The 26,543-nt window shown below is 38.8% G+C and overlaps 1 protein-coding gene and 1 long non-coding RNA gene across 6 annotated transcripts in view; one reads left to right on the top strand and one right to left on the bottom strand.

Moving 5' to 3' along the window:
• akt1 (AKT serine/threonine kinase 1) overlaps positions 1–26,543 on the top strand; it is a 131,678-nt gene that overhangs the window by 77,565 nt on the left and 27,570 nt on the right. For all 5 annotated transcript variants that reach the window (XR_015512413.2, XR_015512414.2, XM_087288442.1 and 2 more), the window contains 8 exon segments: positions 6,453–6,581; positions 11,483–11,594; positions 12,679–12,805; positions 15,969–16,100; positions 16,755–16,820; positions 18,087–18,155; positions 19,354–19,479; positions 20,529–20,657. Coding sequence is in view for 3 of the 5 variants with exons in the window: in XM_087288442.1 (XP_087144568.1) it covers positions 6,453–6,581; positions 11,483–11,594; positions 12,679–12,805; positions 15,969–16,100; positions 16,755–16,820; positions 18,087–18,155; positions 19,354–19,479; positions 20,529–20,657 (890 nt within the window). In the remaining 2 variants the exon portion in view is untranslated.
• LOC147839869 (uncharacterized) overlaps positions 1–26,543 on the bottom strand; it is a 127,090-nt gene that overhangs the window by 4,950 nt on the left and 95,597 nt on the right. The window lies entirely within an intron of this gene.

Raw genomic sequence — 26,543 nt, forward strand, 5'->3', positions numbered from 1 at the left:
CATTCATGCACTCACACACTCAAAAGTGCGTTCATACACACACACACAGCAATGCACACATTAGAGTGCGTATGAAGTTTCTTTGAGTGTGTGTATGAGAGTGTGTTTGTGTGTGTGTGTGTGATTTCTAAAAGCTCTGACTCTGCAGAAGAAGTTTGAGAGAGATTTCCTCTTGCCAGGATGAATAATGGCAGCAGGCGTGAACACACATTGGGCATGTGGAGAGTGTGTGTGTGTGTGCGCGAGTCTTAAGTACACAGGCCTGTAGGACAGATGTTGCTCTGCTCCACAGTTGTTGTGAATCAGCTGGACTCATTTGTAATGCTTTAGCTGTATTGAAGTGTTGAATGTAAAGGATCTGCTTTATGGGCTGCTGGGCTCATCTTTCATTATTACACTGCTCTACAGTCTGTCTTGGTGGATCACCGACTCGCAAAGCTTTTCTGTCAAACAAGCCTTTTGTCAATTGAACTTACTGTAATATGTAAATCTTAACTTTATATTCGGGCGATACTGTGGCATGTGAATGAGTGTGTATGGGTGTTTCCCAGTGCTGGGTTGTGGCTGGATGGGCATCCGCTGTGTTCTAGAATAGTTGACAGTTCATTCCGCTGTGGCGACCCCTGATAAATAAAGGGACTAAGTCGAAAAGGAAATGAACGAATGCACTTCATATCCGGATCGTCAGAGTTCTGTAATAAATCATCTTTTATTTGCATATATGCACTTAAGTCTGGTGATAAACGATAAACCTGTCAGAATTTATTATATACATTTACTCTATACATATCATCACAACACATCACAATACAAAACATCACATAACATAACAATGCAACATAACATCACATAACATCATATAACATCACAACACGCTACATAAATAACAATGCAACATAACATCACAACACATTACATCACAACACATCACATAAAATCACAATGCAACATAACATCACAACACACTACATAAATAACAATGCAACATAACATCACAACACATCACATAAAATAACAATGCAACATAACATCACAACACATCACATAACATCTTAACACATTACATTACAAAACATCACACATAAAAATGCGACATAACATCACAACACATAATATTACAACACATTACATAACATAACAATGCAACATAACATCACAATACAACATAACAATGCAACATAACATCACATGACAACACATCACGTAACATTACAACACATCACAGCGCATCACATTACATCACATTATATCGCAACCTACGTAACATAACATAAAAACACATCACATAACATGACAACACATCACAACACATCACATAACATAACAACACATCACAACACATCACATCACAGCACATCACATAACATTACAATGCAACATAACATCACAACACATCCCATAACATAACAACGCAACATAGCATTACAACACATAACAACACATAAAATCACAACACATCACATAACATCACATAACACATCAACACATCTCATAGCATCACATTACATCACAAAACATCACATAACATCACAACACATCACACAACATAACATAACAGCACATCACAACACATAACATAACAACACATAATATCACAAAACACCACAACACATAACATAACATGACAGCACATGATATCACAACACATCAGATCACATAACATCACAACACATCACATACATCACAACACATAACATCACAAAACATCACAACATATCACATAACATCACACAGCATCACATACCATCACAACACATAACATAACAACACATCACAACACATAACATCACAGCATATCACATAACATCATATCACACAACACATCACATAACATCACATAACACCACAACACATAACATAACATGACAGCACATGATATCACATCACAACACATCACAACACATAACATCACATTACATCACAACACATCACATTACATCACAACACACCACATAACATCGCAACACATAACATCACATCTAATCACAACACATCACATAACATCACAGCGCATCACATTACACAACATCACGAGACATCACATAACATCTAACAGCATCACATAACATCCCGACACATAACATCACATCACATTACATCACAACACACCACATAAAAACACAACACATGACATCACATAACATTCTAACACATTACAACACATAACATAAGATCACATCATATCACATAACATCATAACACATAACATCACAACACATCACATCATAACATATAAGATCACAACACATCACAATACATAACATCACATAACACCACTACACATAATAACATAACACACAATATAACATAAGATAACAACATAACGCATAACATAGCAGAACATAACATCTTAACAAAATAGCAGCATAACAAAACAACACATCCCATCACATAACAATGCAACACAACAAAACAAAACATAGCAACACAACACAACATAGCAACATAACATGACACATCACATAACAACAACACATAACATGGCAACAAAACACAAAATTACATAGCATAAGATAACAACACAACAACGTAACATAGCAACATAACGGCAACACGGTGGCGCAGTGGGTACCACTATCGCCTCACAGCAAGAAGGTAGCTGGTTCGAGTCTCGGCTGGGTCAGTTGACGTTTCTGTGTGGAGTTTGCATGTTCTCCTGTGTTGGCATGGGTTTCATCTGGGACATAACACAGCAACACGATATAAGAACCAGCTGGACGTACATTATCACTTGTCTATTAATTGTGCAGCTGAACCTTTAGAAATCATGCGTCTATATATAAGCGTGAAACCTTGTTTGAACTCAAAGGCCCAGCGTGACATTAAAACACCTCCGTTTCCAAAACAGCACGAGAGGAAAGCGGCAAAAACTGCTGGCATTTTTTTCTGCAACCCCGAATCAATTTGTGCTGAGGACGATGCAGAAATCACTGCACCAGATGTTGCGGAGTCGAAGAAAAAAAACAAAAACGGAGAGAAGCGAAAAGAGGCAGAAACACAGAGACAGTTTGAAGAGTTATCCAGGAAAAGTGTAATTTATTTTTAATTACGGGAGTTGAATATTAACCCCATGCCGGGTCTGAGCAAGCTGTCCTTAATTGGCCCATTTCCTCCGTCACTAAAGTGTGGATGTGTCACGCAAACGTCTGTTTCGCTCAGCTCTGGTGCCTTTTTGCCTCATTTCAGCTGTGACAGACCAGAGGACACACACACTACAGACATTCATCACGCAAACTCATCATCATCATCAGAGTTTACAGTCAGTGCAAAACTTCAGATCTAGAGAATGCAGGCTCAGAGTACTGCTGTTGCCGTTATCTAGACTGCTCACAAAAACATTTGTTTTGTTCAGTGGCTCAGTGGTTAGCACTGTCGTCTCACAGCAAGAAGGTCGCTGGTTTGAGTCTCGGCTGAGTCAGTTGGCATTTCTGTGTGGAGTTTGAATGTTCTCCCCGTGTTAGTGTGGGTTTCCTCCGGGTGCTCCAGTTTCCCCCACAGTCCAAACACATAGTGTGTGAGTGTATGTACAGTCCAAACACATAGTGTGTGAGTGTATGTGTGAATGAACATGTATGGGTGTTTTCCAGTTCTGGGTTGCAGCTGAAACAGCATCGCTGTGTAAAACATTTCCTAGATAAGTTGCTGGTTCATTCCACTGTGGCAACTGCTGATGAATAAAGGGACTAAGCCAAATGAAATTGAATGAATGAATGTTGAACAGATTAAGGAAATGTTCACAGTCTTTCCTCTAATATTTGTTCTTCTGGAGAAAGATTTATTTTATTTTGGCTTGAATAAAAGCAGTTTTTAATTGTTTTAAAGCCATTTTAAGGTCAGTATTATTAGCCCCCTTAAGCAATACTTGTTTGAGATTGTACAGAACAAACCACTGTTATACAATGACTTGCCTAATTGCCCTAATTAGCCTAGTTAAGCTAATTAAGCCTTTAAATTGTGATAATTTTGGAGGGCTATGCAGGACTGCTGTATAATTATTTTAAAATGAAAGCAATTAAATAATTAACTAAAATGTGTAAAAAAAAAAAAAATTAAAACACTAATCAAAATAGAAAAGGGAAAATGATATCACAGAAATGCTGTAGAATTATTTTAAATGAAAGAAATAAAAAAGGTATAAATATATAAAATCAGTTTAATTAATAAAAAACTTAAAATAATCAAATTTAGAAATGTGGTTAAAAAATGTATAAAAGCAACTAAAATAGACAACCAACGTGAATCTTAAATAATTAAAAATGTATTAAAAAAAATATGTAAAACAAAGTTTTCCTAAATGAAATGTCCAAAGCACACTACAGTACATGCATTCATCACACACACTCATCACCATCATCGTCAGAGTTTACAGTCAATGCAAAGTTCAGATCAAGATAATGCACCATTTCTGACTCTCAGAGTACTTCAACACAAAAAAAAATATTAATTTATGAATAACAAAAATGCAAAACTTCTGCATAATTATTTTAAAATTAAAGCAATCGAAATAAACAACTACAAAAGGTAAATATATATAATGTATAATATACAAGTCAAATAAAACCCTTACAATAATCTAAATCGTAAATGTGGTAAAAAAAATGTATAAAAGCAACTAAGGGCGAGGCAGTGGCGCAGTAGGTAGTGCTGTCGCCTCACAACAAGGTCGCTGGGTCGCTGGTTCGAACCTTGGCTCAGTTGGCGTTTCTGTGTGGAGTTTGCATGTTCTCCCTGCCTTTGCATGGGTTTCCTCCGGGTGCTCCGGTTTCCCTCACAGTCCAAACACATGCGGTACAGGTGAATTGGGTAGGCGAAATTGTCCATAGTGTATGAGTGTGTGTGTGAATGTGTGTATGGATGTTTCCCAGAGATGGGTTGTGGCTGGAAGGGCATCCGCTGTTTAAAAACGTGCTGGATAAGTTGGCGGTTCATTCCGCCGTGGCGACCCCGGATTAATAAAGGGACTAAGCAGACAAGAAAATGAAATGAAATGAAAGCAACTAAAATAGACAAGCAACTTGATTCCTAGATAATTAAAAATGTATAAACTTTACCTTTTGTATGTAGAATAACAAGTATCCTTGTTTAATTAATGACTATTTGCAGTACTATGTATTTTTTTGGGGGGGGGTCTATGTTACAAAATGTAAAGGTACAAATGGAATCAAACATATAAATTGTCAAAGATGCCAAAAGGATAAAAATATGTCTCATGTAAAAAGAAGAAATGAGTAAAAGAAGAAATAAGTTTAAGTAATAGACGAAAGATGTATGTGGTAATGGGGTGGGAAAATAATACGCTTGTGCTTCATCCCACTCCATTTTCGACCATGTTGAAATGTGTTTTTTTGTTAATGATATTTTATGTATGATATTTCTGTCCGAAATTAAATGAATCAAATCAAATAAAAAAAATGTAAAAAAATTTTATTTTCCTAAATTAAATGTCCAAAGCACATTACAGTACATGCATTCATCACACAAATTTATCATCATCATTATCAGGGTTTACAGTCAGTGCAAAGTTCATGCACCATTTCTGACTCTCAGAGTACTTCAACACAAAAAAAATCTGAATTTATGAATCACAAAAATGCAAAACTTCTGCATAATTATTTTCAAATAAAAGCAATCGAAATAAACAACTACAAATAGTAAATATATAAACATATAATACAATAAATATATATAATGTATAATATACAAGTCAAATTAAAACACTTACAATAATCTAAATCGTAAATGTGGTAAAAATATATAAATAAAAGCAACTAAAATAGACAACCCACTTGATTCCTGAATAATTAAAGAGCCACAGCAATATCACCCTGCAGCCCAAGAGCGGTTACTCACTGAAGCTAAGCAGGGCTGAGCCTGGTCAGTACCTGGATGGGAGACCACATGGGAACACTAGGTTGCTGTTGGAAGTGGTGTTAGAGAGGCCAGCAGGGGGCGCTCAACCTGCGGTCTGTGTATGTCCTAATGCCCCAGTATAGTGAAGGGGACGCTATACTGTCAGTGAGCGCAGTCTTTCGGATGAGACGTTATACTGAGGTCTTGACTCTATGTGGTCATTATAAATCCTATGGCACTTCTGATAAAGAGTAGCGGTGTAACCCTGGCTAAATTCCCTCCATCAGCCAGATCATGGACTCCCAATCATCCCCTTACACAGAATTGGCTCTATCACTGTCTTTCCACCTATAGCTGGTGTGTGGTGAGCACACTGGCGCCGTTGTCCTGTGGCTGCCATCACATCATCCAAGTAGAGCTGCACACTGGTGGTGGTGTGGAGAGAATGTATGTCCTTGTTCTTTGTCTTTGTTCTTTGGTCTGTCAATAATCCTGATGTGTTTATTTCTCTGTCTGTCCTTCAGGAGAGTATATAAAGTCGTGAAGGCCGTGGTTTTTCTGTCAGTAATCCTGATGTAGTTGTTTCTCTGTCTGTCTTTCAGGAGAGTATATAAAGACGTGGAGGCCGCGGTACTTCTTGCTGAAGAGTGACGGTACGTTTATCGGCTATAAGGAGCGACCGCAAGATGTGGATCAGCTGGAGACGCCGCTCAACAACTTCTCTGTGGCCCGTGAGTCTCTGACAGTTTACTTAGGAAAATATAGAAAAAATAGGATTTTCACTGTTCAACGTTTTTCTCTTTAAAAAAAGAGGGGGAAGTCAAATTATTATCATAATTAAATAAGCACTAAATTGACAAAAGTTTAAAATATACAAATAAATAAATAAGCAATATATTTACAAATGTCTAAAATGAAAAAGCTATATATTGAAATAATTAATTTTTATTTTATTTTATATTATCATTTATTAAATAAATTAAATAAATAAATATATAAAATCAATTAATAAAATAAGTAAGCAATATATTAACATATATCTGAAATACATTAAATAAATAAATAAAATAAACAAAATTAATTAATAAAATAAAAACACAAATAAATAAGCAATAAATTGACAAATGTCTGAAATAAGTAAATGAATAAGCAATATATTGACAAATGTCTGAAATGAAAAAAGCTATATATTGAAATAAATATTTATTTTATTTTATATTATAATTTATTGAAATAAATTAAATAAATATAATTAATTAATAAAATAAATACACATATATATAAGCAATATATTGACAAATATCTGAAATAAATTAAATAAATAAATACATACAATAAAAAATTAATTAATAAAATAAATACACAAATAAATAAGCAATAAATTGACAAATGTCTGAAATAAATAAATAAATAAGCAATATATTGACAAATGTCTGAAATAAATAAATAAATAAATCAAATCAATTAATAAAATAAACAAACAAATAAATAAATTAAATCAATTAATAAAATAAATAAACAAATAAATAAGCAATAAATTGACAAATGTCTGAAATAAATAAATAGATAAATAAATAAGCAATATATTGACAAATGTATAAAATAAATAAATAAATAAATAGTAATACAAAAGTATGTCTATTTATGTATGTATGTACTATATGAATGTCACAGTCCAAACATTGATCCTTATGATGGTTTTGTGCTCCAGGGTCACATATTTGCACATGAAGACTCAACTTTAATGCACAGTTGAGACTAGTTGAAACTAAATGCCCTGTAAATATGCTTCACTTAATGACTGGATGATGTCTTAAAATATAGAAGATGCATGAATCTCACTCTAAACATTGACTCTTATGTCCCTTATGTCTTCTCCAGGGTCACATATTTGCACATAAACACTTAACTATAATGTAAAGTTTAAACGTGTTTGAAGTAAATCTGAGATATTCCCCTGCGTGCATGCTTAATTTAATGACTGGACCATATTTCCCGTACATCTCCATCTGACCTCCAACAGTTTTTGTGTTTCCTCGAGGGACGTGTGCAACATATTAAGCATATTCTGGGTTGTCGTCGCCAGTCGAACCTCAGCAGAAACTGTTGAAATGATTGAACAGACTAATTAGACAGCCATAATGTTTGTTCAAGAGACGCTTCCTCGCTGACACTCATGAAATATAGTGGTTATTAAGTGTCTGATCCTCATTATTCCTGCGTCTCAGTGGTGGTCTGGTGACACATGTCTCCTCCACATATGTTTGCTGGAGAACGCAGACGCTGCTGGAGACTGGAGACCAATGTGCTTCGTCGCTCTGAAAACACCACTTTTTTTCCTCTTTGAGATGCATTTTTGAGAACACAGACACAGCTTATTTCTGCTTTAAAAAGACGTGAGTTTGAGTTTTTAACAAGTGATGACCGTCCGGTTTTTAGTGGACGCAGTTGCGCATTGGTTATAGCATCTGTGTGTGAAGAGAAAGCACTCTCTTTTTATTTTCCGCAACACTTTCTGACTGATGCTATTAATGCTTTTGAATAGGTGTGGTTGTTTGAAAAGAAAGAAAAATTATTAATTAAATTGACAATTTTTTTTTTTAAGAGAACTGATTGCAAACTATTGATATGGGCTGAATTTAAACAAGCAAATGAAATGGCAGTCTATCCTTCAACTCTGTTTGTTTACATTCAGCCCATGTCAATAGTTTGCAACATTTTGCAATGAACCATTTTTCAAGTTTGAAGTTTGGTGCCGAAGGAAAAAAGCATTTAATTTATTTTCCGGTAACACTTTAGAATAACTATCCGTTATAGGTAGTTTATAAATCATTAACAAACTGTTAGTTAATGGGTTATAAGTGACTTGTTAAATAATAGTTAATAGTTTGTTAATTGTTTATAGCTATCCGTTATAACTAGTTAATTGACTATTAATAAACTGTTAGTTAACGGTTTATAAATGGCTTGTTAAATAATAGTTAATAATATGTTAATTGCTTATAAATATCCATTATAACTAGTTAACAGATTATTAGTAAACTGTTAGTTAACGGTTTATAAATGGCTTGTTAAATAATAGTTAATAATATGTTAATTGCTTACAAATATCCATTATAACTAGTTAATAGATTATTAGTAAACTGTTAGTTAATGAGTTATAAATGACTTGTTAAATAATAGTTAATCGTTTATTAATTGTTTACAACTATTGTTATAACTAGTTAATAGACTATTAATAAACTGTTAGTTAATGAGTTGTACATTACTTATTAAATAAAAGTTACTAGTTTGTTAATTGTTTATAACTGTGCCTTGTAGATGGCCAATAGATAACTTACAAGCTGTTAGTTAACAAGTTATAAATGACTTGTTAACAGTATTTTAATGATTTATAACTATACATATACTATTTAGGATAGTTTTTCTAAAGTGTTACCTATTTTCCTTTAGCTTAGTCTCTTATTTATAAGGGGTGTCCACGGTGGAATGAACCGCTAACTATTCCAGCATATGTTTTACACAGTGGATGCCCTTTCAGCTGGGAAAACACCAATACCCTCTCACATTTACACACTCACTCATACACTATGGCCAATTCAGTTCATCAATTCCCCTATAGCGCATGTGTTTGGACTATGGTGGAAACCGGAGCACCCGGAGAAAACCCACACCAACACGGGGAGAACATGCAAACTCCACACAGAAACGCCAACTGGCCCAGCCGGGACTTGAACCAGTGACTTTCTTGCTATGAAGCCACAGTGCTAACCACTGAGCAACCGTGTTGCCCATAATCTTGCTCCTATTTTGAAATTAAGATTATTTACTTTGCCCATGGGCAGATATATGTACCCAGGTCTACACGTCTGGGGATATTGAAATACACAACCGCAGGCACGTCTGCTCGCAGCTTTTGTTTTTGCAAATCCACCGGAGGCCGCTGTGTACACTGCTTGTTGATCTCAAATTCCTCCTGCGCGTCCTTTTCTTGCGTAAATCCACCAAAGTGCGTAATATACACTCCATCCGACCAGGCCAGCTAGCTGTTGACTGCCTGACTGATCCACCCCCACCCCTAAACCCAACCAGTAGTGTTTTCAAAAGCGATCCAGATAAAAGAAAAGCCATTGTGGTCATGTGATTCCACCATGTTTTCAGCCTGTTGTTTATTTGTTTATTTTTAAACGATATTTTAACACCGCCGACATCGCCGTCCGTATCCCTTAAAGTTGTTTAAATGTTTAGAGATGGCGTGACCAAAGTCCCTGTAAGAATGAGCCTTTGGTGTGACACAACCTGTGGGTGCCTTTAATATACTGCTTGGTGCTTCACAGCACCAGTGGCAACAAAATTAGGCACCGAAAATCCTATGCTGATTCAGTGATCCTGCTTGTGAAAGACTGTTCTCACTCTCAGCTCATTAAAAAAAAAAGGTCCACATTGTCCTCTGATAATGTCAACAGGCTGGACTGTCTTAGCAACTGGCTGAATGTAAAGGAGGGCTGAGCATTATTGTTTCTGCTTTAATAAATGTTCACAACTCACAGCAATACAACTTTACAATGAGTGCAATTGTTTGTATTCAACACTTTATGGTTAGAATTTTCCATATCTGCAACGCCTGTATTTTGAGAAGGGTCTGGATGCGTACATGATGCAGTCTCAGACCGGTGCCATCTCAGCCAGACATGTGCATTCAGAGTGATGCAATCTCAGCCGGACATGCGCATCGGTCTGAGACTGCATCATGTCGGCATCCAGACTCTGTTGTGTATTTGGGCATTTGTTTTGCAGTCCACTTTGAATCCAACATGGAAATCATTTTTTTTTTTGTTATTGGCATTGATTGTTTTGAAATTCAAATGTCATTAACATGCCTGTGTTTTAATTTCTGTAATAAATATGGCTGTTAAGCCAGGATCTTGATGGTTTATTGTGGGTATGTTGTTTACATGAAGAAATCTGTGTTACAAGTTAAACAAAAATTCTGTTAAACAATTATATTTAGAATTTAAATAGTTTTTTGTCTCGCGTTTACCTTAATTTTACATTTGAATAGCCAAAATGACATGTTTCAGTATTTTAAATGTGAATAATCATCGCGATTAATTGCAAAATAGTGTGATTAATTAATTAATTGTTTTTATCAATTGACAGCACTAGTTTATATTCCTTTATGCTTTTTTTTTTTTGGTTTGTTGAGGTCTACAATCAGTGTTTGCAACATTTCAAACAGAAATAAACTAAAAGTTATTCATAATCCATGCATAATTATGAGAATTATTAATAAACAGATCCATGACCTAGTACACTTAATGAATTAGAGCCACTAATAATAAAGCTTTCTGCTGAGCGCTGTGTTCATACGGCAGTTTAGATGCATGCTTCTGCCTGTTGCGTTTTCATCCAGTGTTTTCATTCTGGCGTGATGGTGTGGGATGTCGAGTGTGTGTGTGTGTAGAGTGGTGCGCACCTGTTCAGTTCCCCACTGAGTGTATGTGATGCGCTGCTGGAGAAACACACAGATAAAGATAAATGATTGCGGGTGTCATTTCTCAGTCTGTGTGTGCGTGTGTGTGTGTGTGTGTGTGTGTGTGTCTCTGGTGTGTTTTCCTCCGGATGTGTCCAGAATGTCAGCTGATGAAGACGGAGCGACCGAAACCAAACACATTCATCATACGCTGCCTGCAGTGGACCACTGTCATTGAGCGCACCTTCCACGTGGAGACGCCTGAAGAAAGGTCACACACACACACACACACACACTTACTGTATACACTAACTTACTTACATTGACATATTGACTCATACACACTCTTACACATGCTCACACACTCACATAGACACACATACACTCACTTACACATTTAAACATGCATGCACACACCTAAACACACACACACTCATGCTCATGCATACACATATATACTGTACAAACATATATATTCACACGCACAGACTCATACACACTCTTGCACATGCATACACACTCATATAGACACACATACACTCACTTAAACAGGTACACATGCATGCACACACCTGAACACACACACATGAACATGGATACACATATACTGTACAAACACATACATTCACACACACACACACACACACACATGCACACACGCTTACTGTATAGATGCAAGCACATCTACACACACTTAGTTACTTATATACACATACACACTCTCACACAGACTCATACACACCCTTACACGTGCATACACCCTCACATAGACACACATACACTCACTTAAACAGGTACACATGCATGCACACACCTGAACACACACACATGAACATGCATACACATATATACTGTACAAACACATATATTCACACACACACATGCACACATGCTTACTGTATAGATGCCAGCACATCTACACACACTTAGTTACTTTTATACACACACACACACACTCTCACACAGACTCATACACACTCACATAGACACACATACACTTACTTACACATGCACACACACCTGAACACACATACACTCTCATGAACATGTAAACACTCCTACTCATGCATACACACTTGAACACACACATACTGTATGCATTCACACTCATGACCATGCATACACTTTTATACTGTACAAATACACACACACACACACACACGCACATACACATGCTCAGTTACTTATATTCGCACATGCACACAGATGCATACACACACATTTTCATGCACACTTATTCAAATGCATACTCATGCACATCCATTCATTCGCATGCATACACACTCATAAAAGCGTGCACACACATACAGCCATGTGCAGTTGGTCATGTCGTGCTGGTGTTGTTGTGTTTGTAGGCAGGAATGGACCAAAGCCATCCAGACTGTGGCGGAGAGTCTGCAGAAACAAGAGGAGGAGATGATGGACGCGTCAGCAGAACACACAGACATGGAGACCAGTCTGAGCAAACCACCACACAAAGTGGTACATCACACACACACACACACTATTCAATTCACTTCATCTTTATTCCTCTAGCGCTTTTACAATGTAGATTGTGTCAAGGCAGCTTCACATTGAAGATTGTGGTGAATTGAAACAGTGTCATTCAGTTTTCAGAGTTTAAGTTTAGTTCAGCTCAGTTCAGTGTGGTTTAATAATCACTACTGAGAGTCCAAACACTGAAGAGCAAATCCATCGATGCGAAGCTCTACAGATCTCGAACCATGCAAGCCAGTGGCGACAGCGGCGAGGAAAAAACTTCACCAATTGGCGAAAATTAAGAATTAAGAAACCTGGAGAGAAACCAGGCTCAGTTGAGCACGACCATTTCTCCTCTGGCCAAACGTCTTGTGCAGAGCTGCAGTCTAGAACGCTAGACGTCAACGAAGACTCGTCTGTCCCTGCAGCATCACAGGAATCAGTCTCACGCTCTCCACTCCTGCATGACCACCACAGCAGCTGCTCAGGATACGGCCTGGTCCAGGATTATGGAAACCTTGGGATCATCTCGTGGCTGGTCTTGGATTGCATCAGTGGCGCTGCATAGTCTGAGGGCCTCCGAATGAGTATCCCCAGATGGAAATAGAGAATAAAGAGAATAATTAGCGTAGCTGCTGTTCATAGTGTATATAAACGAGATGCTGAAACCTGCGTGGAGCACAGTCATGTATCATAATGCTATGTGATGCACTGAGTGTATGCTTTACTAAAAACATGTGTTGAACTGAGAGAGTGTGTCTGAGCCTCGGACATTATCAGGAAGGCTATTCCAGAGTTTAGGAGCCATAAATATGAAGGCTTGACCTCCTTTAGTGGACTTTGCTGTTCTAGGTACTACCAGAAGCCCTGAGTTTTCAAATCTTAAAGAGCGGGTTGGATTGTAGCGAGACAGAAGGTTGGTGAGATAAGCAGGAGCTCGATTATTTAAAGCTTTATAGGTGAGAAGTAATGTTTTAAATTCAGTTTTGAAACTTAACAGGCAGCCAGTGTATGGAGACAGGGGCGTAGATTTAGGGTGGACGGTGGGGATGTGTCCCCACCAATATCCACAAACTACTGAAATGTCCCCACCAATAATTTAAATTTAATTAATTTTTTTTACGGTCAGTCTAATGTTAAAGCAGACTGATATAGTCTGTAAACAATATTCCCTGAAAACTAACTGCAGAATAAACACCTACATGTAAACGTATATGACCTGCCTGTTCTCCTAATCTCTTAGAGTAACATCTCCAAGTTCAGGTGAAACAATTTGTCAGAAAAACTACAGCCTGTGCTCCATCTTTTAATAATACTATGAGACATGTTTAATTTGTACGAAAAATGTACGAAAGTCTTTATTAAGCTCTCTCTTAATAAACATTATTTTAACATGACACTTTCAGGCCTGTAGCCAGCTTATTGAAAAGAGGGGTTATTTGTTTTCTGAAAAACAACCTTTTTGCAGATATTCACCTGAGGTATAAATAATACATTTTAGTGACATAAAAGGAACTCATTTTTGCTGGATAATCTTGTTGCATAGTTATTATAACTACACTTTTTGACGTACCAAAACTATTTCCTACCATTTTGTCAAATAGCTTTATTTACACGTTTAAACTATGTTTTATTAAAGTTTTACAAATAATAAAAATACTTTGAACTAGAAATTAGGACTTTAAATTCTTAGAATAAAAAAATGAAGAGTTCAGATGCCAAAACCTCTAAATGCCATGTAAAATGAGCATTTTTCTCAGCCTTGTATATTTATGTTCAGTTATTTCACTTTAAAGGCAATGAAAATAACGTATTTGTCACTATAAAAGTAAAATCACTGAGTCCACACATAGGAGTTGGAGAAAAATGCTCATTTTAGAAGAAAATATTAAATGGCATTTAGAGGTTTTGGCATCTAAACTCTTCAAATATGTAAATATACTTATTTTTAAAATACAATTTTATAATTATAATTTTCTTTGGGAAATCTGTTAACTTGATTTAAATTAAAAACTGAAGCCAATAGGCAAATAACAAACTGGCCAGCGCATTTATCCTTCCTCAGTGAGAATTTATCCATTTGAATAATAAAATTAATTCAAACATAATAATAATAATCCAACTTTTGTTCTTTCAAACCACCTGACCCCCCTTGGCTACACGCATGACTATTTAATTTAACCTAATAAATTGTAAGAAAATAGGATTACTTAATAATACATTTTAATAGCAGTTAAATAATAAATAGCAATATATATATATATATATATATATATATATATATATATATATATATATATATATATATATATATATATATATATATATATATATATATATATAAACAATATTCATTCTTGGCGGGAGTGACTCGTCCCCAGTCCCCACCAATGTCAAGCGCAAACCTACGCCCTTGTATGGAGGATAACATTGGGGTGATATGATCATATTTTCTAAACCTGGTATGAACTCTGGCTGCTGCATTTTGTATTTGCTGAAGTTTGTTAATAGAGGATGCTGGGCAGCCAGCAAACAGAGCATTACAGTAATCCAGCCTAGAGCTCATAAAAGCATGGACTAGCTTTTCTGCATCTGAGATGCACAGCATATTTCGTAACTTAGCGATATTTCTCAGATGAAAGAAGGCAGTTTTTGTGACATGGGATATATGGTTTTCAAAAGCTAAATTGCTGTCTAATATGACACCCAGATCTTTTATAGTAGAGCTAACGCTAACTCTGAATCCTTCTAATTGTAGGTCGAGTTGCGAGATCTGCTGTGTACAGGATTTATGCCCAATAAGTAATAATTCTGTTTTGTCTGAGTTTAAGAGAAGAAAATTGTTGGTCATCCAGTCTTTAACATCTCTAATACACTCAGTTAGTTTAGACACTTCAGACATCTCATCAGGTTTAGTTGAAATATATAATTGAGTATCATCTGCATAGCAGTGAAAGCTGATCCCATGTCTTCTAATAATGTCTCCCAGGGGTAGCATGTAAATTGTAAACAGCAAAGGGCCTAAAGCTGATCCATGAGGCACCCCATACTTTACACTACTGTAACCACACACACTACTGTACTAACTGTATTTGCATATTTGTAGGATTGGCATTAGTGTGGTATGCCATTTGAAGCTTGTTAAGATTCTTCCTGTGTGTTTCAGACTATGCATGACTTCGAATACCTCAAACTCCTGGGAAAAGGCACTTTTGGGAAGGTGATTCTGGTGAAGGAGAAAGCAACAGGCAAATATTACGCCATGAAAATCCTCAAGAAAGAAGTGATCGTTGCCAAAGTGAGTAACAGCCGGATGAAAATACAAATGGATGACACAGTGGCTTAGGGGTTAGCAATGTAGCCTCACAGCCTCGCTGGTTCAAGTCCCGGCTTGGTCAGTTGGCGTTTCTCTGTGGAGTTTGCATGTTCTCCTCGTGTTGGCGTGGGTTTCCTCAGAGTGCTCCAGTTTCCCCCACAGTCCAAACACATGCGCTATAGGGGAATTGATTAACTAAATTGGCCATAGAGTGTGTGTGTGTGTGTGCGTGTGTGTGTGTGTGTGTGTGTGTGTGTGTGTGTGTGTGTGTGTGTGTGTGTGTGTGTGTGTGTGAATGAGTACTGGGTGTTTCCCAGTACTGGGTTGCGGCATCAAGGACATTCTCTGCGTAAAACATATACTGGATAAGTTGGTGGTTCATTCCGCTGTGGCGACCCCTGATAAATAAAGGGACTGAGCTGAAGGAAAATGAATAAACAAACCTGAGATATTAAAATGGTCTCAGTTAAACATGAACTGAACTGATTAAAAGTGCAGCTATTGGGGGACTGTTGGATAAAAATAGAAGCTGCGTTTTTTATTTAGCTGTGAAACAATTTCTTATTTTATTTCTAATATTTATTTATTTATGTATTAATGTTGACTGTGAAAAGTGCTCTGCTGTGTGTGTTTCAGGATGAAGTTGCTCACACACTGACAGAGAACCGAGTGCTGCAGAACTCCAGACACCCGTTCCTGACGGTCAGACACTCATATGCACACACACACACACACACACACACACACACACACACACACACACACACACACACACACACACACTCTTACATGCACACATATACTGTACACACTCACACTGTGCACACTCACACATACACACGCTGAACACAATCAAACAGACTCACACACTCTCACATGCACACATACACATATACTGTACACACACACTCTGAGACTTACACACACTAAACACAATTACACTCTCACATGCACACGCACACATACATATACTGTACACACAGGGAGACGCGCACGCATTCACACATACACATGCGCACACACACATACACACGTGCATTCAAAAACACACACAGACACAGAAACTCTCACATAAACACACACTTAAACACACATGCACTGACACACAGACACACATGCATTCAAAAACAAACACACACACACACACACACACACAGAAACTCTCACATATACATTCACACACACTGAACACACTCACACTGACACACATACACTGACACTGACACACACACTGAACACACACTGAACACAGACTCACACTCAAATGCACACACACACATACACATATACAGTACATACAGACACACACACATTCAGACTTACACACACACTGAACACAATCATGCTCTCACATGCACACACACACATATACATATATTGTACACACACACACACTCACATACACACGCACACACACACGCACATGCATGCATTCACACATACTCATACACATACACACATGCACGCATTCACACAAACACATACACACACACACACACACATGCACGCATTCACACAAACACATACACATGCACACAAACACATACACACATGCACGCATTCACACATACACATGCACACACAAACACATACACATACACACACACACACACACATGCACGCATTCACACAAACACATACACATGCACACAAACACATACACACATGCACGCATTCACACATACACGTGCACATACACACACATACACACACACACACACACACAGAGGCACAGAAACTCTCACATATACACACACACACACATTTATTTATTTAATCATTTAAATTTGAATAGAAAAATATTTTGTTATATAAATTATGATTGTATTTGTGTGTGTGTGTGTGTGTGTGTGTGTGTGTGTGTGTGTGTGTGTGTGTGTGTGTGTGTGTGTGTGTGTGTGTGTGTGTGTGTGTGTATGCGTGTGTGCGTGCGTGCGTGCGTGTGTGTGTGTGTGTGTGTGTGTTCAGGCTCTGAAGTCATCGTTCCAGACTCATGATCACTTGTGTTTTGTGATGGAGTACGCAAACGGAGGAGAGGTGAGCGTTGATGCTTTACTGCAGCCGCATGTGTGTGTGCGTACTTGCGTGCATGAGTGCATATGTGTGTACATGTGTGTGAGAGAGTGTGTCTGTTTGTTTGTGTGTACATGTCTATGTGGATGTTTGTGTGTGTGTTTGTTTGTGTCTACTAATCCATTATTTGGAACAAACACCACATCCCAAAGCTGCTTTATTGAATTGAGCTCTGGTGACTGTGGAGGCCATTTGAGTACAGTGAACTCATCGCCATGTTTAAGAAACCAGTCTAAGATGATTGAGCTTTATGACATGCTGCGTTATCCTGCTGGAAGTAGCCATCAGAAGATGGAGACACTGTGCTCATAAAGGGATGGACATGGTCAGCAGCAATACTCAGGTAGGCTGTGGCGTTGATGCTCAATTGGTACTAATGGACCCAAAGATAATCTCCCCCACACCATTACACCACCACCACCAGCCTGAACCGCTGATACAAGGCAGGATGATCCATGCTTTCATGTTGTTGAGGCCAAATTGTGAGCCGAGCATCTGAATGTGTCAGCAGAAATGGAGACTCATCAGAGCAGCAACGTTTCTCCAATCTTCTATTGTCCAGTTTTGGTGAGTCTGTGTGAATTGTAGTCTCAGTTTCCTGTTCTTAGCTGACAGGAGCGGCACCCGGTGTGCTCTTCTGCTGCTGTAGCCCATCCGCCTCAAGGTTGGACGTGTTGTGTGTTCAGAGATGCTCTTCTGCAGAGCTCGGTTGTAACGAGTGCTTATTTGAGTTACTGTTGCCTTTCTATCAGCTGGAACCAGTCTGGCCATTCTCCTCTGGCATCAACAAGGCATTTGCGCCCACAGAATTGACGCTCACTGGATATTTCCTCTTTGTCGGACCATTCTCTGTAAACCCTAGAGATGGTTGTGCGTGAAAATCCCAGTAGATCAGCAGTTTCTGAAATACTCAGAGCAGCCCGTCTGGCAGCAACAACCATGCCACATTCAGAGTCACTTAAATCATCTTTCTTCCCCATTCTGATATTCGCTCTGAACTGCAGCAGGTCGTCTTGACCATGTCTACATGCCTGAATGCATTGAGTTGCTGCCATGTGATTGGCTGATTAGAAATTTGCGTTAACAAGCTGTTGGACAGGTGTACCTAATAAAGTGGCCGGTGAGTGTAAATGCATAATCATGTCTGTGTTTGTGTCCACAGCTTTTCTTCCACTTGTCTCGAGAGCGTGTGTTCTCAGAGGAGCGAGCGTGTTTCTACGGGGTAGAGATCGTGTCTGCGCTGCACTACCTGCACTCCGAAAGAAACGTGGTCTACCGGGACCTGAAGGTCAGACCATACACCTATAGAAGTGTGTGTGTGTGTGTGTGTGTGTGTGTGTATGTGTGTGTGTGTGTGTGTGTGAGTGTGAGTGTGTGCGCTTGTCTAGGTCTGTGTCTGTCTGTGTGTATGGGTGTGTGCGTGTCTGTGTGAGTGTGTGTGTGTGTGTGTGTGTGTGTGTGTGTGTGTGTTGTTGGTTCTTGTGAAAGTGCCGCTGAAGCAGGATGGAGGTTTATGCTGACTGGTGCACTCAGACCTCTGGCCACGTGTCACATTTACAGCTGCCAGCTGACAAACACACACACGCACACACACATATACACAGAGAAGGACACACACATACTGTATATACATATACACAGAGTCACATACTCACTGATACACGCATTCAGGGACAAGCTGGCGCACACACAGATGTGCTGATACACCACACACAGATAGATAGTAGTATACATACAGACACAAACACAGGGCCCTATCATACACCCGCCGCAGTAAGACACAAGACGTGTTTGGCAGGATTTGTTGCTATTGTCAGACCAGCACAGTCATTTTCACGTTTTGCACCCGGTTGTTTAAATAGCAAATCCATTTGCGCCACTTTGTGGACTCATACGTGTGCTGGTCTATAAAGGAGGTGTGTTAAGGCGCATTGTTGGCGCGTTATTTTGAGGATCTGAAATAGGCCGTACCATTAGATGCATTTTCACAATCGAGCCAGAGCTTTTACCAGGCCGGGCCGGTCCAATCACTTGGGAGGTTGAGCAGTGAGGCTGAAATCATGTCGCGTTTCCACCTTAGGGCTAGTAGCTCACAGTGCATCACACAAACCCCGCCCCCAGAACGTCCCCTGAATCAAAACGTCACACAACCCGCCCACTTCAGATGGGAATCAGGCAGATAAAGCACACCATCACATCATCACCAAACCATTAAAACGAAGACAACCGAATCAAACAGACGACACGTTACTGTACTGCATTACATTATATGTCTATACGCAAAGGCCTGTGTGTTTTCCATTCATCATCTCAGTGTTTTCTGATTGTTCCTTTCAGCTGGAGAACCTGATGCTGGATAAAGACGGACACGTAAAGATCACAGATTTCGGCTTGTGTAAAGAGGGGATCACAGACGGAGCCACTATGAAGACCTTCTGCGGGACTCCAGAGTATCTGGCGCCCGAGGTCAGAAAAACACAACACTAAACAAAACACAACACAACACCACACCACACACTGACATCAATGCACTATTGGCATTTCATCAACACTGTTTGGGAAGTCCTTAATTACAAAAAGGTGAATTTTTATTGTCAGTGTTGTTTATTAATACAGGTATATATCAGATAATTAGCTTAAGTGTCAGTTCTTAGTATTAACTACTGGCTTATTATTACCTGCCTATTATCAAGATATGAACTCTTAGTACTTATAAAGAATGTCTTCTGCATGATCTTATTTTGCATCTCTGACCCTAGCTAGTGCCTAAACCCAACTACCACCTTACTAACTATTAATAAGCAGCTAATTAAGAGTTTATTGAGCTGGAAGTCATAGTTAAGGGTTTATTAATGGTGAAACTGTACTTTAAAATAAAGTGTGACGGAATAAAATAGTGTAAATAAGGAGCTATAGTTAGCAATAGGAGGTGACAATGTCATAAAATGCCATTTATTCAATTGATTCAATTAGGAAGTGATGGGATGCGTCTCAATCAGAAGGATGCACCCTAGTAAGGGCGTATGTTACATTATCAGGTTCTGTTGCAGGACGTGTCAAGCTGAATTTGAGTTTGGGAACATGTATTTTGCCGGTTCACAGCATTTTCTATGGTTCACTTTGTGCTGAAACCCTATTGTGTTTGTTAGAATTTATTTATTTTTTCTTCAGCCGTAATGCAGAACTGGCAGACTAAACCGTAACGCCCCATTCACACGGGGCTGAAGCGTCAACGCTTGACTGAAGGCGCGTCTGAAGTTGGAGCTGAAGCGATCGTCATAGCAGCGTCAGCCAATGAAATTCAGTCAGCAATAGGCCACTGTCTAGCTGGTGTGTTTGCATACAGCGATCTGATTGGCTGACGCTTCCGTCGGTGTTTGAAAAGTTGAGCTAGTCCCAACTTCTGCATCGAGCAACGCCTCTGAAACGGGGCTGACGGATCCACAATGCAGTTCGGCAACGCCTGACGCCACCCATTCAAAGTGAATGGGAAGCATTGACGCTGACGCCCCTTGTGAATGGGGCATATGGCCTAGAGACTTGAAACTCAAAAATGCATTACTACTTGTAGACTAGATGACAGCACAAGACCACTTTTTGTTGGTTCAAAGTAATTGAATTTGCAAGAAAGATTCTGAACCACGTCTTGACACGGTATGAACACTGTTATCGCATTTAAAAACAGTTTTAGTCCAAGTTTATAACTTAATTTATTTACACATTATGTTTTTCAAATCATGTCCATCCTGGATGATTAAAATGCCTTAATAAAACATATTTGAATACAATGTTAGCCATTAAAACACAGACTTTCAATTGTCGCCTACCATTTAGCCACTAGATGGCAGCACAAGACCACTTATCATTTATCATAACCCTTGCACACCTTTGCTGTTTTATTCTTTCTGTGTAAAATCACTGAAATTACAGTTAAGATAATTCTGAATCACATCTTGATGTGGTATAAACTCATATTGCATTTAAAATCTAATTAAGTCCCAGCCTGCCACTTCATTCATTTACACATTATATTTTTCCAGCTATTACATTCCCTCATGGATTCGTTTTAGTGTCAGCCTTAAATTTTGGGTTGTCATAGAGCTAAACAACATAAGTGTCAAAAAGGTTGCTAAATGCTCGAACCCCGTCAATCTCTGGACTGCCTAGATAAATAATTTTCAAACTGCTGTACTTTTGCATTAGCACAGACCTATCATAATCATTTTTTAACCTGGTGCAAGCCTGTAAATCCCACAATAAGTTTAACACCACACAGTTATTCAAGCACATGTGACATTCTAAACAAATACATTTAGTTTGAAATTATAATTGTAGTCACTTTTTAGTCACTGATAGACCTAGTTCATGGTAAAAACACTGCTTTAGACTGATTTCACGCAGCCGCCATTTTAAACAGCAAAATCGAGGCTGCGATGGGAAGAAACCCCGACACTGAAATACTGTGTTCCTGGCTGTATATCCTATCAGTAAAGAGAAAGCGACACAAATTTATACTTTCTCCTCCTCACAAATGATCCGAAGGTCCGTTCTGAATGAATAGTGAAAATTAAAAGGGATATCAGAGTTAAGGGAAATGGCACTAGTTAACTAATGTTTTCTTTCCCAAACACACATTTTAGATGCCATTCATCAAACTCAAGTTAATGAACTGATTCTTTTACTATCTTCGACTTGTCACAATACTGAATTTCGATACTGAATTTCCCGCTAACATTTAAGGCACTGTTAATGGCTTTCTTAAAACAGCGCTGATTTGCCATTGTGTTCACGTGCACAACAGAAATGACTGTGATTGGCTGTGAAGGTCATCAGTTCACCACACTTCACCGATGTTTACAGAGTGTTAACACAGACGAGGGTTCCGCCGATGAATTCACTGATATTCACGGCTTTAAAACGCTTCAATGTCTGCCTATCAGTGTTTGCAATCTGTGAATAGTGTTAAATTGATGACCCTCACAGCCAATCATAGTCATTTCTGTTGAGCACTGGTGAACACAATGGCAAATCAGCGCTGTTTACGAACGCGCTCAGCAGCGCTTGAATGTTAGTGGGAAATGGACGTTTTTGAAACTTTAGTACCGGGACAACACTGTTACAGACCGCGTTTTATCACTCACTGGGTTACATAGCCTGAAGCAGGAAAGTGTCGTCACAGTGTTTATTTGCTGCCATGAACTGAAGCCTAGAGGACACTTGAGCGTATTACTCTTGAAGAGATTCTGATGTTGTTTGCTGCCTAATCTGCTTTTAATTGTTTAAATTAAACTGAACTGAATGATATTAAAGTGATGTTTACACCATTTCTACATTTTGAAATCTCGGCAGCAGCTGGAGGTTTATAGTCCACAGCATGTTACTGCAATGTTTACAGTGCAGCGGCCTCATGTACGAAGACTTGCGTGGAAATCATACTAAAACATTGCGTACGCACAAAGCTGTAAATGTGCGTACACAGAAAAAAATTCAGATGTATGAAACACTGCGTACGCCGAATCTCACGCATATTCTTTTGCACATCCGAATGAACGTGAAACTGAGCGCAACATGCACGAGCACAAAACCCCTCCCTGCCTCCTCCCCCATATGAATATGCTAATGACTCTACTTTGGCAAAACCCAACGGAAAAGCAAGCAAGAAGAGAAACTTTGAACAGAATGTGAATTGGAGGTGCTGCTTTCGGAGGTAGACCGGAGGAAAGCGGTGTTATTTGCAAATTTGTTCTCCAGAATTAACAACAAAAGAAAAAAGTAGAGTGGGAGAGTTTAGCTGATGCGGTTAACACAGTTGGGTCTGATCATTGCACCAAGTGAATTAAAAAAGAAATAGTGTGATTTATAGGTGTAAAATGTCGCAGTACCCTCAACAGTCTCTGTGGCGCAACTCGTAAGACGCATGTCAACATATTTTGACACGTTCGAGCATGAACTCGGTTTGAATCCAGCGTCTGATGAACTCTTTCTTCTTTTTTTCCCCCCGCTACATATCAGATTTTGCCCACTATTTATCACGAGAAAGACAAGTAGGAATCATTAATAAATTTGTGCATCATATTTTATTTGCACATTTATTGAATGGAAATGTTTCTGATTCACGCATGCAAATTCATCTTCAGATGGCGCCTTTATAGTAATGTGCGTGCAGTAGATCGCTCAGATTACATTGGGAAAACAGGCGACCGCTGCAAATTGCGCTTTAATGTTTAGCTGGTCAACTGTATGGTATGGAAATCTTATATACCTGCTTGATGAACCCGTCTCATACAGCTGCCATTGCAAGGCTCAGACACTTTGTAGAGAGGAATTTAACACAACTGCCTCTAGGAGTCGCCAATAGAAATAAAACAGACACGCACAAAAAATGTGCGTACACCAGCTATAAAGCTGGCGTGGAGCTGCGCACATTCCCACGTTCAGTTCATCGTTAGTAAATCCAAACGTGAGCGATTCTGAGCGTGAAACATGTCGTACGCAAAGTTTTTGTGCGTATGCAGCATTGATACATGAGGCCCCTGGTCCTATACTTATGTGTTTCTTCCCACCGCAGCCTCGCTTTCGTGATTTAAAATAGGGACCGTGTGAAATAAGTGTATTGCATTTGATATTAGACTTAGTTTAATCTTAACATTCAAACTTCAGTTAAATATATATATTATTATTATTATTATTATTATTGACTTATGGAATAATAATTACACTGAATGCTGATTATTATGCATAAAATTTGAAAAAAAAAGGCTAGTAGTAAACATTTTGTTTTATTTAGGTCAAATTTCTACATTTGTGTTCATGTTTATTTCTTCACAAGTGTGTATCAATAAGCGTGACAAATGACTAGTATTGATATAATAGTTTAACCATAACATTTTTTGCCCGTGTGTCAACATTATGTCCATTGAGGATGTGTAATAATGTCAGAAATAACTTCTGACTTGATCAGCAATAAAAGTCCTTAAATGCTTGAACCCCCATAATGCTGCTTTAATTGTCTGTGTGTTCGTGTAAGTGTGTGTAGGTGTGAGCGATTGAATGTATGTGCATGTTAGTGTGTGTGTGTGTGTGTGTGTGTGTGTAGTTGGTTTGAGTTATGAATCATCAGAATGTACATCATGAGAGTACAGTAGGGATTTTCCAGCTCTCTTTAAAGGGCTGTTTGAGGGTTAAGATGAGGTTTAGGGTGAATGCTGCTGTTAGACACTCAGTAATGCTGGTTAAGGTCAGTGTGTGTGTGTGTGTGTGTCAGGCCTGAGGAGTGTGTTGTGCTGTAGGTTTGCTGATGTTGACTCAGTTGCGCTGGTGTTGTTTTTAGCCCACCGCTGTGGAATCTGCAGCGAGAGCTTTGGCAGTGCTAGAGGAAACGTGAGCATCGTCTATCTGTGTGTGTGTGTGTGTGTGTGTGTGTGTGTGTGTGTGTGTGTGTGTGTGTGTCCGGCTGAAGATACACCAGCTCCAGCTGACACACACAGCTGCACACACACATTTATTTACATATACATCAATTCACACACAGATACTGTACATACACACACTCACAAATGCAGATTTACTTACACACATACATTCATCTTTATTTGTGTAGCGCTTTTACAATGTAGATTGTGTCAAAGCAGCTTAAAGTAGAAGATTATAGTGAATTGAAACAGTGTCAGTTCAGCTTTCAGAGTTTAGCTCAGTTCAGTTCAGTGTGGTTTAATATTCACTGCTGAGAGTCCAAACACTGAAGAGCAAATCCATCAATGCGCAGCTCTACAGATCCCGAACCATGCAAGCCAGTGATGAGGAACAAACTTCACCAATTGACCGAAGTGAAGGATGAAACACCTTAGGAGAAACCAGGCGCAGTTGAGCACGACCATTTCTCTTATAGCCAAACGTCTTGTGCAGAGCTGCAGTCTAGGCGCCGGAGGCTGGAGAGCGCTGGACACCCATCGTGGAGAACTGCAGGCGTGAGTAGGTCATCGGTGGGTGATTAGGCTGGCCCACTTGATTAATGCAGAGACTCGTCTGCCACTGGGGTCTTTCAGAGTCAGGCTCATGGCATACCTGCCAACACTCCTGTTTTTCCGGGGAGTCTCCCGTATTTCAGACCCGTCTCCCGTTCTGTTAATTCTCCCGGAAAACTCCCATAATTTCATAGACTTTGGTATAATATCCAATCGCAGTGTCTGCCTGAAACCCGGTGCATAGTACAGACCAGGCTCATGCACAGATACAGGTAGGGCTCTACCTGTGCACATGCCATTTTTCTCTGGGATAAAAAGTGCCCTTAAATAATGAACAGAAGTGCCCCTTCAGCTGAGAAGAGTCTGGCTGCTGATTGACCTGTCAGGC

The sequence above is a fragment of the Danio rerio genome, chromosome 17 (genome assembly GCF_052040795.2).
Source record: "Danio rerio strain M-AB ecotype USA chromosome 17, GRCz13ab, whole genome shotgun sequence".
In the NCBI taxonomy this organism is placed as follows: Eukaryota; Metazoa; Chordata; class Actinopteri; order Cypriniformes; family Danionidae; genus Danio; species Danio rerio.